General features: G+C 43.3%; 1 protein-coding gene across 1 annotated transcript in view; it reads right to left on the bottom strand.

The window, feature by feature from the left end:
* The window catches only part of wdfy3 (WD repeat and FYVE domain containing 3), a 69735-nt gene extending 59956 nt beyond the window's left edge, over positions 1-9779 (bottom strand). The window contains exons 1-5 of the mRNA XM_076104916.1: positions 9574-9779; positions 6910-7033; positions 5488-5597; positions 689-925; positions 373-565 (exon numbers count right to left, since the gene is read on the bottom strand). Coding sequence (XP_075961031.1) covers positions 373-565; positions 689-925; positions 5488-5597; positions 6910-7033; positions 9574-9753 — 844 coding nt within the window. The 5' untranslated portion in view covers positions 9754-9779. The remainder of the gene's footprint in view (positions 1-372; positions 566-688; positions 926-5487; positions 5598-6909; positions 7034-9573) is intronic.
* Between the last annotated feature and the right edge of the window lie 8356 nt (positions 9780-18135).

Here is an 18135-nt window from a genome sequence, read left to right as displayed (position 1 = left end):
CGGAATGTATGGAAACGACTTTGTAGGAACAACTAGGCTGTGCTCTCTTGTATTCTTTATACTGAAGGGGGAATCGTGAAGAAGCCTGTGGAAAACAAGTGGTATGTGATGTGTCCAACAGACCAATGCTCTTTGACTAAACGGCACATTCAGAACACAATGAATAACATTTAAAGAATAAGCAGATTATTCTTTAGTGACAAAAATCATTGTATTTTTCAAATTGTGCAACCCCTCGAGAGGTTTACAAAGTTTAATCTTAAGTCTCTAACTACACTCCATTTCCTGATTTTGGGCTGGTAACGACATGAACACAGTCTGCCCCGACCACGACTGGACGAGACTTCCTGCACACTGAACATTGGTATTTACCGTGTATGTATTTGACCACGTTGACGCTGAGGCCGTGTCGGGAGATGGTGGTCAGCACCTCCCCCGCGCTCCTCCTCCAGGGCAGGTTGTGGGGGGGGCACCAGGAGGTGATGGCACTGAACAGCAGCTGGAGGTCGTCCTTCTGGGCCAGCTCCTCCGCCGGAGACACAAAGGTGCAGAGCTTCACCAGGATCTGAAGGAGTGGAAATTAATTATTCTTCTTCATTACAAATACAGTGAATCGGTAGCTGTGGCAGTAGAGACAAGAATAGAACATTTTCTATCTGTGGATCTTGTGTAGTCGTTGTCTTTCTACCTGGACGAAGACTTTCTGGAGCAGCACCCTGCGGTCGGCCAGGGGCAGCTCCTGCTGGGTGTGGCCCTGAACCGCCGTCTTCTCCTGGCCGGGCGGTGGCGGCGGCGGAGGCGGCGGTAACGGCTGCGGGGTGGGGCCTGCTGGGGCCTCGGCCATGTGAGGCAGGTCGAAGAACAGGTACAGGCATTTGACCAGCGTGGAGGGCACAGACATGGTCGTCATGCAGTCCACCGTTTTCTGGAGGGGAGAGGACAAAACACATGGTAAATTATAGATATTATACTTTATTATAAATAAGCATTCCTTTTCATAGAAGTGCTCAGAAAGACCTACAAAATAACTGAGGGGACCATCATTTTTAAACTATGCAGTATGCAAACCGCATGCATCACGACTTAAATGGAAATTATATTAAATAATTTTCCAGCCTTAACAGCAGAACATCTACTGAAGATGCGTCAGTTCAAGTTTGGTAAATGGGTATTTTTGTTGTTGTGTTGTGATTCATGGTCGTGTTTCTGTGAGGATAAAAACGACAGGAGTAGCTGTGAGGGCTTTACGTGTCTGTGTGTGTGTGTGTGTCTCGTCACGGCGAGGAAAGGAAAACTGACTGGAGAAAGAGATGGGGTTTGTGCTCACTGAGGCGAATGATTCAGATAATCAAACGCTGCCTCCCACACACACACAGCTAAGAAGCTCACACTGACATATTACCTCGTTTCTTCTTTCACTTCCACCCAGGAGCTCACATATATGACAATAACCACACACACACACACACACACACACACACACACACACACACACACACACACACACACACACACACACACACACACACACACACGAGTCCATCAGCTGATCGATGGAGAGAAGGAGTGGGGGAGGGAGAGAGGAAAAAGAGCAAAGCATCGACAGTGGAAGCAGGTCTACAGAGAGTCTTAAGGTAATACTGAGTCACTATAATGGAGGATGAACCTGAGAGGTCCAGTGTGTGTGTGTGTTTAAAGACTGGCCCTGCTGCAGCTTTAAGGTCAAGGTTACTGTGAGCAATCAGTCAGATAGAAAAACCAGAGAGGACGTGACATTTTACTGTGTGTGTGTGTGTGTGTGAGAGAGAGAGAGATAGAGAAGGAATGAGATAAAGAAAGAGGAAGCATCACAGTGAGAAGGCAGAGCGTGAAGGGCATCCAGTAAAAGAAGAAGACAGCGTGTAGAGGTAGAGAGACTCTGCTACGAACAAATATTATTGCAGTTTTATCAGTAGGAGGTGAGAGAGAGAGAGAGAGAGAGAGAGAGAGAGGGAGCATTAAAGAGGAAAGCGAGGGGGGGGGGGGTGACGTCAGGTTTACGGAAGGCCAGCTGTCAGGAGAGTCCTTTGTTTTACGGTGTGAGACACCAGAGGAAAGGCACACAGATCCATTAAACACAGTCCCTCCTGCACACCAACAGCACCGTGAGCCTCCCTGCTGCTGGACTGCAGGTCCTTCTGTTTCCTGTCAGTTTGTCCGTTAACGCGGCCGCATAATGGAGCCGTCGCCCGGCTATCAGCAGGGACACAGAGGCAGGTTGGGAGTTTCCCAGTAACAGAAAAATGCTGCTTAATACCGGCTGCGGTTTATTTATTCAATCTGAGGCTCATGTAGGCCACAAAGAAAAGAAGAAAATACAGAAGCGCCCCTCATTAATTTAAATGAGGCCACTGCGTTGGCACAGTCAACCCAAAATGTGCACATTTCTGTCAGAATTATTTGTAATGTGAACGGCCTACTTCTACTATCAAGCCCAAAGAAATGATCATCTGAACGCGGAACGAGGATTGTGGTATATTTCAGCTGCAAATACACTTTTGTAAGGTTAAGTATTTTATCGATGTTTTTACGTTTGCCATGTCTTGCTAAAGACAGGAAGTGATCCATCGACCATTTATGGCTGCTACTGAATTTAGCTTACAGTGAAAAGTCAAACTAGCAGGCAAAGATAGCACAGCCTAAAGAAACAGCAACAACTATCTAAAGCGTGTTCTACCAAGAAGTTTTAGGAAAAGGTTCCTTCAGCCAATAGTGGTCTAAAGACTGGCCGAGACCCTTTTAAATGATTCGGGAAGCCGACAGCAAAGCCTAACTTTACTTTTAATGTTCTAAAACAAAGAGAAATGCTCTTCCCTCCCTCCTGATAAGGTCCAACATCTGTACTAGAGTACTTCCTTGTTTTATGAATGAAAGGGTAGACGAGTAGACCAATCATCAACCGTCATCCCTGCTAACCCCTCCCCAAAAGTTATTGTACTTTCAAAAAGTACTATTCCCCTTCCAGGGCCTCATTAGGAGGTAAGATGTCCCCCCGGAAAATGTCCCCAGAACTTAATTTAGGACCTGGTCCCTGCTGTCATAACGCATTGGGCTCCTCTAAAGGTTCCTCGTCCCGGGGGAGAGTTCATGGGGTCTAGAAGAAGCTTTCGAAGTTAGTTTTCATGACATGTGACCTTCTGGGTAACGTAGAGCAGAAACACGAGAATAATTGCATTTCGCATGAATGAAGGATGGAGATCAAAAACCAGAGTGGACACAAATGAGAAAAACAAAGGTTTTTATGTCTTATATCTCATATCAACTGTGATATTTATGGCAGCAGCCGCCCAGATAAACACTGAACACTGAGTTTAAAAATGATGATAATGAGTTGTGTATTTATGTGTATGATATGTTTGTTTTTAATGAGTGTAATGTCAGAGTTGAAATAAAAGCTGTTGGTGCCTCATTTTATTAATACCATCAAGGTTCCTTAAAAATAAAGGCGTTTAAAACTCAGGAGCTCCAGTAAACACTGTAAACAGGTAAAGATGTTCAAATAAAAACATAAAATACAATAGAGTCAATCTGGCTTCACTTAGAACTGACAGGATCCTTCAACCAGCTGAAACGTTAGAGGCTGACTGCTGTAAAGCTGAAGCAGCCTCTAACAGAAAATAAGAAAGTTCATTTCAGCGACATGCGAGTGGTTTAAATCCTGAGGTGTGAGCTGTGGGCACCAGTGAAACCACTTCAGACAGAAAGAGGAAAAACAATCAGTGGTTGTATTTTCTGAGGTTTCTGCTTCTTGCATGTGCAACAGCCCGATAGTGTGTGTTTTTTAAATTGCTGCGTAGAAAGCACTTGAATGTTCTTTAGGCATTTATCCTTCAACATGTCTGCATTAATACTGCAGAGAACACTGTTCTGACAACTATAAATTAATAAAGCTTTCTCTCAAGATCCCAAATAATTTCCCCCCCCCACAAATGTTTACTTCAAAAGGTGAAGTGTACATAGCAGTGCATGCATACAATGGATACTCTGTGTGTGTGTGTGTGTGTGTGTGTTTGTTTTGACAGAAATAGGAGCAGCCGAGTGGATTTATGTGGTTTTAAAACATGTCTGCAGACGGAGAGAGGAAGTGTCGGACTTGGCAACAACATTTCTGGTGTGCAGCGGAGCAGGAGAAGCATTCAGCCGGCCAGCTGACAGCAACGCTCCGCCTCAAGACCTCCGGAGGAATGCAGGCCAAAAAGTTCAAAGGATGTCTGCTGGCCGCGGTGCAGGAGCACAGGCACGGAGGAAAAAACTAGACCTGGACGTGTAACCTTTAAGCCAGGAGACCAACAAGCTGCCACGGTTAGACTCTCAGTCATGTGGAGTCGAGCTGCATGGTGACCAGATGCTCAACAAACAAATCCAGTTTTTTTTGGACTCAATCTCATTGCATGCAATTATAAAAATCTGACAATGATGCGATACATGTGGCATAGAGAAGCAGCAGTAAAATGAACTGTAAGAAAGAACTATGAGGAGCATCAATTCCTTCATTCTAGAGATGTTTGGATATCATTGGTGGTGTAAAGGACCGTAACTGATCCGTGATCTGTGGAGAGTTAAGTTTGCTTTTTTTCTGTTTATCTGATCCGGGAGTTCTGCGATCAGTTGCACCCCTAAATACCAGGTATCATTCTAATACCTGAACTTGAGTATCAGCCAACACCGAGTACCAATCCGATACCAGTGCGTTAAAAACTAAAACGTTCACGGTTCCCTCTCTAATATCTATTTTGTATTGCAGTGAAAACATCTCAAAAAGATTTCATGGTAGCATTATAATTCACCTTTTCCCAATGCTCATTTTTACTAAATGAAGCTTGAACGCATCATATATGCAACTTAATGCAACCTCCGTATGTTAGCTGTAAGCTCCGTTATCGAGCCAAGTAGGGCCCACCGCTAACAGCTAACAGCTAACAGCTAACGTTAACTAGCTCTCCTCCTGCCGGTTTAAACACAGATTTGTTGTTCACAATCCAGCATTATCAGAAGAAAAAATAAGTTGCATGAGAGTGTTTTACCACAGGTGTGAAGTACTAGTTTGCACATGTGCAGTACCGATTGGGCAGGGTGTACGAGTTTCTGGTCCTGGCATCAGTATCGGAACACATCTACTTCATTCGGCGCCGTAAAGCAGACTTAATAGACGACTGTGTTTGGGGAGAATGAGCTGGGGTCAGGTGGGAATTTGTACCGTTTCCCGGTTCTTACAGGGGCTGATGCTATTTTCTGCTGGGAGATCAAAGACGGGAGATGCAAATGGGTCAAAGAGAGGCAGAATGCTGAGACGAGTCGTTTCTTCTGATTTCATCTACACTCGCATGTATGAGGGCAATCCTTACCAACACAAAAAACAAAACTCAATGACATCAATCGCACAGAAACACAGCAGCATGTCAAAAAGAACACGGTGCTGCTAACCGAGTGTGCCGTTACTCTACCAACCTGTCCGGAGGAGGCCAGCAGGTTGATGGTGGTCAGAAGCATCCAGCCACGACTCGCCTCCTCACTCTGGTTCACCTCCAGGAACTGGACTATGGCTCGACTGGCTGCCTCTGGAAAGGCAAACACATGAAGATGCCGTTAACTAGATGGAAAGTGACAGCTCATTGTGGCGGGCAGATGGGCTGCTGGGCTGCTGGAACAATGATCAGTTATGCAACGAATAAATCATCTCGGTGAGAAGTGACATGTGTTGTAATTTGATGTGTGATTTTCCAGATTATATAATGTCTGTATTCTCAAACGTTATGCAGAGTGAAGGAGGAGAAGGAACCAACTGTTTGCAGATACATTAGAGAGGTATACTCCACATGTCCGGTGAACTTGACGGAGGAGAAAGAGAATTGGACTCAGCGTTGGAGGCGGCGCCCCGTTCGTTCGTATGGAAGTTGCTCTGCGGCGCATGAAGCTAAAGTATAAAACCACCCGATCTTTAACACATCCCTGCTCACAAGTCCTAGTCCCCATCTCTGCTCTGTGGTGAGCAGGACAATTGAGATTTTGGACATGTATTTCTTGTCATCATTGTGCGTCATCACTGACGGTGGCTTTTAGAACAAAAGAAACACAGTTACTCCCTTGCAGTGGATGATTCTGTCAGCTTCCAAAACCTCCCTACAGGATGAGCTACAGTCTAGTTGCTCGCCGCTATTTTTTGATTAGAGTTGCAGCAAATCAAAATCACTTGTTCTTGATGATGACAGAGCACCGCAACGTCAGTCCAGAGCCTGAGTCAACTACTGATCTACAGAGGCCTGCTGACCAGCTGGAGGAGTGCGTGTTCAGACACAAACATCTGAGCGTCTCTCTCTCTGCTTGAAAACAACACATGTTCAGACAGACACGAGAGAGAGAGAGAGAGAGAGAGAGAGAGAGAGAGAGAGAGAGAGAGAGAGAGATCGGAGTCTACTTCAGGTCTTTCCTGTGAGGAAGTCACAGTCAGAGCTGCTGCTACTGTCAAAGCTTTGAGGAGACGTGAAGAGTGAAGTCAGATTTAACTCACAGCTTATTACTAATGTGGAAGTGGACACGTATGTCAGTTGCGTGTATAAACACTGTCCGGATTGGAGGATGAATGCCTGTCTATCCTTTTGAGCACCAAATAGAAAGTCTCTTGGTAAATGTATTGTCTGCAGCTTTACAGCAAACTATAATCAGCATCATGATTTTACCTATAAAACCATCAGCATTGATAATGGAAGAGGTGAAGAGGAAGAAATCTCTTCCAACATCCAGGTCTTTATCAGCAAAGCCAAAGGGCGAGAAGCACGGCGGTTATGGGAAATAACCACAACTGATGCCAAAGGGATGATAAATGGAGGTTTCCATCTGTGGCGTTATAAATCGGTGTGTCGGAGGGCTCACCTGTGGATTTGTTGGAGGCTCTTCGTCTGATCTCGGTCACCATGAGCCGGGACACCTGGGTGGTGAACTGCAGCAGGTCGGAGAACTTCTCCGTCATGGTGCTGGGAGGAGCGTTCCCAAACACCTGAAGCAGAAAAGATCAGCTATGATTACATAAGAAAGCAGTGGAGCCCACACTGTCACTAACTGCACTCCCCGCATGCATATTACCAAATTTCTCAAAAAAACAAAAAAGCCATTTAAGAGAGAAGCAGACAGAAGGGTCTACAATAGTGTCTGAAGGCTATAACGAGGATGTCAAACTACTTCAGCAGCAACAACAGCTTAAACAGATAAAGATAAAGCTACAGATCACAGCGTGAACGTAAACCACCGCATCAGCTGGAGGTAGAGACAGAAGACAATGAGATGAAGGAACAACACTGTTCCTCTTTATTCACTCTTACAATCATTAAAATACATTCAGTATACCTTCAGTAGCTAGATAGAAGTGCTAACGCCAGTTAATGACACACTAACATGTTTTTATGTAGAAACGTAACATTATTACACAACTTTTAACTATGACCAGCTCCACATCCACTAAAAGAGCCTGAAAATTGAAGAAGATCTGAAATAATATCATGAGTATTGATTCTACGCTATGATTGGCACAGTCTGCGTTCCAGGGGCGGGACTTAGCAAAGGGACAAATGACAGCTGTGATCACATGAAGCATTGGACACGCAGGAATCATCAGAGTGGACTCTCGCTGTTTCTTTTTTTTCTGTCCTAAATTCACAGCCACAGAGCTCACTGCAGCCCGAGCCTTTAGATAAAACTACACGACGACTCGTCACGGATTTATTTACCCGGCAAATGTGACATGAAAGTGGACCCGGAGCCCCGCTGCACCGGGACTACTCGACTTCTGAATCCTGACATGAATCACAGCCGGCAGTGAGTGAGTCACAGCCAGCGCCGGGTAATTAGCCGACAAGTCAAGAGACCCTCGGTATAAGGCCCTCCAGTGAGACGAGAACACTCAGCAGGGAAACAAAGAGGCTCACTCCTCTATCAGAGGATATGAAGATGGACTATGGATATAAATATCATTTCACTGAGTCCTGCTTTCACTGCTCTGTTGGATAAACACGTGCAGACTTTTTAATCTACGCCCACTCCTATTTAAAACATGACTTCTAATTCTAAAGCATGTCACGCGCCATACACCTTTAGTTATTTATGCATTTTAGCTTTAAAGTTACATTCTATGATTAATTAGTCAATCAATAGAAACTTCATTAAGAACAAAAGTACTTGGAGGGACTTAGGACGTTAATTGTCGGCGTTAATTGATTAATGCGTTAACGCGATAAGCCCAGCACTAATTATTTTCTATGGATGTTGAACTTGCCAAGACATTGGAATTACTCAGCTAACTTTATGTTGATATAACTGATCTACTATTTAAGTTATTTTAATATGCAGCCTCAAGTATAAAGATGTTGTGAATTTAAAGCGTGACAAAGGCCTCTGATCTTTCTCTATTAATAAACGTTGTGTTGACAGTGTGTGGGAGTTCACTACCTCTGCATGACTACACCCGTCTATCAGGTGAGCATTAGACAATATTACCTTTGTCACATGCTTTTGAGTTCAGGTGGCTCACAGTGTCCCTGTGTGACACCAAGGAGCTCAAGCTTCAAGTCAGTGTCAATACGAGAGGTTATTATAAAGTACCATTCCACATACAGTAGTTCAGTAAATATACAGCGTGTGACCCAAAGCTAGACTGAAAACATCTCATTGTGCTCTAGTTTGCTGAACTTAAAGGTATAGTTAGATGTTTTGAGGTACTTCTTCATAGTCAGAGTATTACTACAGTAGATGGAGTTTAGATAAACAGACAGGAGAACAGCACGGGAGCAAAGTAAAGTACTGCTGTGGACGTATTTCTCACACCTAAAAATATTAGTTTAACTATATTTAGAATATTGTCACCGCCTTACCTTGCCGCTTGGGTTATTGTGTGACTTTGGTAAATCCAAACTGTCCCTTTCAAAACACCAAAGTCACACAATAATACAAACAAACTAAGACGGTAGACCAGCAACTCCCGTGTTCTGTGATGTAAAATAACATTTTTATCACTGGAGTCTTGTGGCCTTAGAGAGAGCACAGATAACTGCTTCAGCTCCAACAGAAAGGTCTGTCTGACAGCAAGGTAAAGCGGGGAAAATATTGTAAATATAGGGTCAATTTAAACCAATATTGATATTTTTAGGTGTCTAAAATATGTCAACAGCAATACATTACTTTGCTCCCGTGATGGTTCTCCTGTCTGTTCCTCCAAACTCCCTCTACTGTAGTAATACTCTGACTATGGAGAAGTACCTCATACAACCACACTTCTCTTTAAACCATAAAGTCAACACCTCTACAAGTCAACAGGCTCATTTCCACCAGATTTAGCTGCAGGCTGTGCAAACAGAATCTAGAAAAGTGTGCATGTAAATGATCTTAAATAGATGCACGGTGAAATCTCATTTGTTGAGTTCATATCAATCCATTCGTAGTCTCTATTAATACCAAGGCGTGAGACCATTGAGTGAGTTGATCGAACACCAACTTGTCTGTAACACGAGTCCAACAATCCATCATTTTGGGTGTGTTTGGACTCACCCTGTTGAACACGGGGAGCATCATGTAGAGCTTCTCCTCCTGCTCCTTCTGGGTCATGTGGCGAGGAGGGTGACACAGCTCGGAGAAGAGGCGTCGCAGGTGCATGAGGCCCAGCGCGTTGTCCTGGGGGCTGCACTCCTCCTGCCTCGGCCGGCCCATGATCCTCTTCACCATGTTCATCTTGAGCGGCTTCGTCAGGGCAAAGGCAGCCCTGCAGACGGAAGAGAGGAGCTTTAGAGACCAAAGTAAAAATCTTTACGCCCTCTCTGGTACCAACTAAACACTGTCCGCAGTATCAAGTATCAAAAACGCTCAAATAACTCAGATTTAAATCATTATTTTGCCAAAACAGTATATTAATTAGCTGGAATTATCACACGACTGCTTTGTCTTTTGACAACATTTAACATTTCAGAAGTTTGACTTATTTTGGTCAACAAACAAAAGGGTTTTTGTAGAATAACTTCCATATCTCTCAAATTATTAGTACCGTTCTTCCATCTGTACCAAGACGTAGGCATCGTATCAGCACTAGTACTGTAGAGAGCATATTAGATTGAAAAAATGTAATTAAAAAGTGAGATACCCAGCCCTACTTCACTGCTTAGCGAGCGAGATCTACATTAAAAGCACAGTAAATAAGATGAGCATCTGACATAATGACAATAAAAACACCTTCAAGTCACCATAAAACACAAAGACGTCTTTTGGGAGACCGAACTTCTCCAAACTTAATTAAACAGGCTCTTAAAAAAAACAAGTATGAGGTTCTTTACTCTGAACGGTATTTATTTTGTCTTTTTTCATAGCATGGTTGATATAAATATATAAATATATATATATATATATATATATATATATATATATATAGCCATATATTTCCACACAGCTAATTCTCTCCAGAATTTCTTTCAGCTAGTTGCTAGGAGACTTCACAGAGCGGCAGAGCCGACACACAGATAAACATCCGCTGATAATAAAAAATAAAACAGCCAGGAACGCTGCAACAGCATAACTTGCTCAAGGGCACACAGACAACGAGTGATGGTTGAGGGAGGAAAATAAATTCTCATTTATTTTACCTTTACGTGAGCTTCTGGGGACGCTTGATATTATAGACAGGAAAATAAAATGGCGTTTTGCTGAAGGAGGTATTTAATAATTGTCTCAACCTTTCCCAGCACTTCTCCATCTCACATTTGGTCACATCGGCTCGAAGCCTTGGACTCAGATGTAGCCGCTGCTGTAATTTACTGCAGTGTAAGCTAAACATCAGGTACAAGGCTACATCCACTTTTTGGATGTCCGCTGAGGTGAAGTGAAGCTAAAAAGCACCGACAGTTCAGTTCCAGTCCTCTCAGAAACAGTGAAGAGACATGACAGTCTACCGTGCAGCCCCTCCTCTCACAGAGGAGGAAATAAACTCCTCACAGCTGATTATTTTCTCTTTAGACATTGACAAAATAGGCTCCGCCTTCTAGAAGAAAAAAATTGTTTCAGTAAACAAAAAGCTTAAAATTAAAATCTCAAAAATGTTGCTGACTTCAACAAATAGTTATGGCTACGTGGGACGAAGTGAATCAAGTAACTACTACTATCTAATAAAAGGTGACAGAGCCCTAAAATTATTTGATAAATCATATTTAATAACTAAATAATGCAATGAACCAGACAGGACTTCAACATTAAAACCCACTAAGTTCCAAAAGGCTAGTAAGTGGTCACTGAAGGACATTTATGACACATAAACATAACTACTTTCCGTATATTCTGCAGTTCACGCTACTGACATTTGACCCTACTTTGACCAAACGAATGTTAATTCAGGACGTATCAGAAAACCGACTTAAAATGGACATGAAATAGTCTTGAAATAGTTCGCCAATAGGTGAACTTCAACACTACATCCAGGTATCTCTGTGCAGAGAAGCAACATAGAAGAAGGGCTGCAACTAACGATTATTTTCATTATCAATGAATCTGATAAATCGTCAGATATAAATTGTCAGAAAATAGTAACAAATATCATCCCAATTCCTCAAAGTCCACGGTGAGGTCCTTAGATGTCTGATTTCACACTAAACTGATCATCTTTCTGTTTTAGATTTACAGAACAAAAGAAAAAGCAGACATCCTACATATTTGAGAGGCTGAACACGGCAAGTTCTGCCATTTTTGCGTGAAAAATAACTTAGTCGATTATTTGTTTTTCCGTCAGACTAATGGTTGAGAAGTAGCTACTGAGGACTGAAGAAAGTGGTTTTCATCTTTTCTCCTCGAGCACTTCTGGGAAGTCTAAACAAATCTGGATTCAAACCAGCCACCCTCAGGGCCGGAGCTCCTCCAGCTAATTCACTCTTTGGCAAGCGTCTCCGTCTCTTGGCTGTGTATAAATTTGATTCTATTGTTGTGATATCACGAGGGCTGGAGATATTAATGTGTGTTTTAAAGCAGTTTGCAGACTTGACTTCATGCCAAACAGATTATTTCACATAATGTGACGGAGGATGCTCCTCGTTGCTGTCGGCTCCCAACGGTGTTCTGTTCCGGTGTCTTAGTTAAACACATTTTTATTTAAACGTTTGGTGTTTTTAGCCAAAATAATTATTCCTAATTGGCACCATTTTCTTCCAAATCATCGCCAGTCAATCAATCATTTTATTTGTGACAAAGAGATATTGAAATTGAATGGCTTGATTGGAATGAAAACCCGAAATGAAGCAATAAACTCACTATCAACGCGTCACACCCTATATTTTCCCTGATAATGCTTCATTGTGAACAACCAATCAGAGTTGAAATCTGCAGGAAGAGAGCTAGTTAACGTTAGCTGTTAGCACAGTCCAGCGGAGCTAACAGCTAACGTTAGCGGATGTTGCATTGAGTTTCATTTTGATGCGTTCAAGCTCTATTCAGTAAAAAATGAATATTAGGCAAAGGCAAATCATAACGTCATCATATGATGTGTTCAAATGTAATCTTGTAAAATGTCGTTTTTGGCGAGAAACTTCAATGAGATGTTTTTACAGCAATAGAAAATAGATATTAAAGAGGGACTGATGGCTTTTGTTTCTGTTTTTTACCGTAGTATCAAATTGGGTATAGAGAATCGTGGAATTTCACTAGTATTGTCATCGACGTTGATTGTGTATTAGTTGTTCATCTCCAAGCTCTTTGCCCCAACCGGCATCTCCACAAACCATCACCTCGTCCCTCTCGCTCCTTTAAGAACCGTCTTAAAAGACAACCAAAACACGATGGCAGAGACAGACGGCTACAAAGACACTTCAGAGTGTTTTGTCCTGATTTCCAGGAACACTAACATCATCACTCCGAGCTGAAGGCTTTTGTAACTCATTTTGCCCACACGGCAGAGCTGCCCTCTGCCTGAACTCGCACTCAAACGGCACCGTTTGCTCCACTTTTATCTGAAGTGCCTTTTCACGAGTGTGAGCACATGTTTGTAGCATGCACACAGTCTCAAGAGACGCTTCACCTGGTTAGCGCTCTGAGTTACATAATCAGTTGTGTCACAACGACGTTTTGGGCTTCTTTCCCCCAATTTGTGGTTATTTTCCAATGAAGTTTTCTTTCGATGGAGATCAAAGGCGACCTGAAAGGCTCCGGGTTTGACATTTACAATACAGCCCGTGTTGGCAGCGATGAGCTCCACGGTTCAGTTTTTCCTCAGCACCAGCCCTGCCTGTCTGAGATAAGGCCTTAGAGTTTATATCCTCTCCTAAACAACAACATTACACCACCGCCTGCTGCACACGCTGATAAAGTTTGTTGAGCGTGTGACATGGGGGGCTTTGTTCTCACTGACGGGCCTTTTAGATGCACAAACTGTGAATTACAGCTCACTGATCCCGATTACACACAAAGGCTGATTTCTGAAAAGGGATACCTTCCACTTTTGCAGCTACAAATATACAGTAAGAAAAGTTAAAAGATAAAGCTTCTTTATGCCTTAAGTTAAAGTTTGAAGGCTAGAAAACATACTTCTCTATATATTGACTGGTAACACACTACTGGAGCGCCAGTGAACTCTATTGATGAAGAGGAAGTGAGTGTTTCCAGCCACAGGAAGCAGGAGGTTTTATTAACTACACTGCTGACAGATGACTTCAACTAATTCAGAAAGAAAATGAAAGCAGTATTACCGTAGGACTGATCATCAACAGACGGAAGAGGTTTACAACGCCTACCGCTGTTTATGTGTCGGCACGCAATTAAATATTTGTTCGGGTTTTGATGGCAACCTGAGGTGCTCAAAATCAACTAAATAATACCAAAAAAAGCACATTTGTACAGTAAACGCTGACGGAGAGTTTCAGTTTTTGTTTTCAGAAGAAACTGACTCGTGATTTTTGCTCGTCATCATTGAGATACAACCATTACATCAATATGAACCACTTATCAATACTTAGCGTGTCTTATTAAGATGAGCTTTATAAAAGGTATATTACTATTTTAACGTGTGATGAGCGGATCTATTCCCAGCAGCCGAATCAGCTTTCCGCTCTGCTAACATCCTTCCTCTTTCTGCGTGGACACCCCAATCATAACCGTCCACTGGCTCTCGTTCATCACGTAATAAATCCACGACAAAATGACCATTCGGCCCGAGCCGTTGGGTTATGAGGCGATCGAGATGTAACGGCCTCTGCAGCATCAGCAGAAAAAGCCTCCAGAGAAGCTGCCAGTCCAGGAGAAAATCTAGCTGGATGTCAAGAATGGAGAGTCCAAAAAGCAGAAGCGGTTGGTCTGCGGCCGGGTTATAAATAATCAGCTCGATGGGGAACAGTTCCTGAGTCATTGTTTAAAGCTGTGAGTTTCACTGCGAGACCGAAACACAGGAACGCTGGCTTCTTTAGATACATGTGGTTTATTTGTCTCAGTGGACGCTCAGTGAAATGTCTAAACATAGATCTGACTCTATCCGGGACAACTGTGGGGTGAGAGGAGTTATACATGATAACTATTTTCTAATATGATAAATTAAGTGCAAATACATCTTTGCCGCCTCTAGGCTTGTTTCATTGAAATAAAAACAACCAGAAAAAACAAACACTATAACAAGAAAGAACGTGACAAGAAATTATAACTTTCTTATCAAATCTAGTATTAAGCTTATCAAGCTTCAGGGAATGACCAGCAGTGGGGCTCCATCACACAGCGAGGGGAATGGGATTTGTAAAAGAATATCATATAATAAAATAATACAAAGTAAATCAGGTTGTAAAGAAGCTACCACTTAAACTAAAAGTAAGCACTCCTGACAACATATCCTCAAACAACGGTAGTATGATATCTTACGAACAATCATTTTTTTTGTGTGTTTTCCCACAAAACTCCAGCAACACGTGTCAATTGTCCACTCGTTACATTCACAAGGTCTTTTCAAAATAAACTCCTTAACCGTCTGACCAGGAAAAGAGAACTACTTGGCTAGGTTTAAGAAAAGATTATCATTCGTGTTAAAATAACTCCAGAGTGCCGTAACTAAAGTACGTAAACTACATGAGAAAAACATCAACGTTGACTTCTAGTTCCACATGAGGAACTAACAGTGGTCCGCTGTGTGTTGGACCTTCAGAACCGCCCGCCCTTTGTGTGCTTTTGCTGTCTTTATACTTCCTCGTTTATGATTCCATGACCAAAATAATGTAGTGTGATATCTACAAGTTACAGGCTTACAGGTTTGTCGTTGGTTCAGCTACGAGTGCTGGATGAGACCAGCCTGCTGCTCCTGAAACGTCTGGAATAAACCCGTCATACTGTAAGTACAGTAAGGTGGTGACTGAACACAAAGCTGTGAACTGTCATGCATATTTACAAAGGAAAGCTTGTGATAACACTGCTGTTGGCCTGCAGAAGAGGTTTGGTGAAGCTGGGGCTTTGTTCAAACAACAGAGAACAAACTATGAAGAAGCTTTATTGAAGCTGAGACAGCCTACCTATCATGTGGCCTTACTTCAGCTCACAGCCAGCGCTCCTCTCTGAACAATGCTGACTGGAACACTGCTGCACCGGGCCCATGTGTATCAGAGAGTCACTGAAGCAGAGCCGGAGCTCAGCGGGGCCGGGGCCGCAAACTGGGGCGAACACATGTCACAGGACTCGGCATAAGGTCGGAAGATCAACAACAAAGAGGAGGAGAGGCAGTGATCCGCAGACAAACACAGGATTACAACCCGCTTCGCCCATTTGGTAAGCAGAGAGAGCATCACGAGAGAAGCTAGGAGACATTTGGGTGGACACATTAGCGTCTAGCTGCAGCTTTACTTGTTTAACACCTCAGAGAGGAGCGTAGCTTTACCTCAAAGCTACATTCTGCTTTTGATTGGCTTCCTGAAGCTTCAAGATAACTCTAATGTAAAGTTCCTTCACTGAAAATAGCATCCGTGCTAAGTAACCAGTGGCTGGACAATCTCCATTAGTCTCAGATGTGTATTAATGTACGATAAAAAATAGAATTCAAGCTGCTAAGGTTTATACTTGTCCCCTTTGGGACATTGTACTATAACACTTATAATAATACAGACACTGCTATTTGTTGGGAGTTCTGCTTTTAAACAATGTGTTGGATATAAAAGATATCAGCCGGGTTTAGGGAACGTTTGTCTCTAAATGAACATGATCCAATTCTAATTTCAGATCTGGAAACACTGCCCAGGAAGAACAACAACATGCACACACACACACACGCACACCCCCCCCCCCCCCCCCCCCCACCTCTGGCAACAGATTATCTCGCTTCCTTCGGAGATATTATGAGGCGCACCTCATCTGTCGGTCCAGAAATGAGTTGTGAGAGAACGCACGTAGCTGAAGGAGGAAGCTGGAAACGCTTCAGAGGGACTCAGAACTGCGAGCACAAGCAATTTAGATTCCAAACACGCCGTCGACGTCTCCACCTCCAGCTCTCCGTCTGTGACACAGAACTATTTTTACTTCTGAACAGAAGTAAACACCTCGCTGGTCCATCGCTTGTTTTTCTTCACCGGCGTGAGTTTGAATGTCCAGCGGTTGACCCATGCAACCAGACGGCTCACCGCATACCTCAGCGACATAACGGGGAGGATTAAGAGGGCCGCTCTGATGAGGATTAGAAACCCACAGCACCGTCATCATCACACAGTGTGATCAACAACCTAAAGCTAGTGACCCTGTCAAGCAGCAGTCGGCTGGGGAAATGCATTCATGGGAGAAAAATCCAGATTCTTAAATTCTACGATTTTGAATCGATTCACAACAATATTGCATTCGAAAGTGACTACGATTAATATTTAATAGTGAGAGAAAAGCAGCACCCTGCCTGGTGAGAACTGAACGCATCGCATGACTGCAGCTCAGATCAAAACATCACGTGTGATTTGTTGAAAAATCGCTCAAAATATCAGTCTTACAGTGCTGTCTTGTGTGTAATTTCCTAATATAAAATTAGCAATTTTCAGAGCAATAACAAGGCAACTAGCTAACTATTTGTATGACTTAAATCGGTTCTTCTCCAAGTCATTGAGAATTGACAGAAATGACCACATCAAACCACGTCTCGTCTTGGCCGAACCAAAAGAAAAAGAGGTAACTGCCGTGCAGCGAGGAGCTGAGGCCGCTTCCTCGGCCCTCCGGTCTTTTTTCAAAGCTTTTCTCTTGAAGCAGACGCCGGCTTCAATGAACGTCTCACAGAGCTCGCACCAACTCCGGGGAGATGAAGGCAGCCATTGCCCTGGAAGAGCCGAGCTCTTCAAAAGGCTTGTGTGGTCGTTGCTCTGGAGAAGGTGATGTAATCACAGAAATGCCTCCTGCCTGACAGTTTAGGGGGGGGGGGGGGGGGGGGGGTAGCTGGGGAGCTCCGAAGAGAAGAAGAAACTGAGCTGTTAGATTTTAAAAAACCTAACTTTTAACACATTTTAAGACAATAAACGGCTATGTAGGCAGGGTGGTGAATTCACACCATCCTTTTTGACAACAGGCAATCTCCTCTGCAGGCCATTGTGACACACAACCTTCCATTAAACACCTCTATTAGCTGACAAACCACTAGAAGACGTAGAGAAGATCCTCACACACCCGGAGACATTTTAAAACCATCACGACTGAAAAGAAAAGCGCTGGAAGCATCGTGGATTCAGAGCTAGAGAGGAGCAGCTTCTGAACTACTGAAGTGTGTCTTTGATCAACAGCTGATTCGTGACATGTGCGAGTGTAACGAGAACCAGAAGGGCAGGAAATCATCTCGTGCCAAACAAGTCCGGACAGGACCAGATCCGACTGCCTCCCTGCTGGATATACCAATCCAGGCCTTCAGTAAACAAGGTCTGAGGAGTCATCACCACGGATTGTTACCACCAGCTCACCGGCCTCATGCTGCTGAGTTATACCTCCAGCTGCTGTATACGGTGAATGTTGAGGTGCAGCAGCCATTGTGACTGGAGGAATATGAAACATTTCTATATGCTTGTTCTTGTAGGAGCTACAACCCTGTTGATAGGTTCTCACAGAATCTGAAGGTCCTATAATAATGATTCGTGTCCAGTTTGACACCTAAAGGTGTTA

The sequence above is a fragment of the Anarhichas minor genome, unplaced genomic scaffold (genome assembly GCF_050575085.1).
Source record: "Anarhichas minor isolate MPS153535 unplaced genomic scaffold, ASM5057508v1 ptg000030l, whole genome shotgun sequence".
NCBI lineage: Eukaryota > Metazoa > Chordata > Actinopteri > Perciformes > Anarhichadidae > Anarhichas > Anarhichas minor.
The sequence above is the reverse complement of the archived record's forward strand: the minus strand, read 5'-3'. Positions and strand labels throughout refer to the sequence as shown.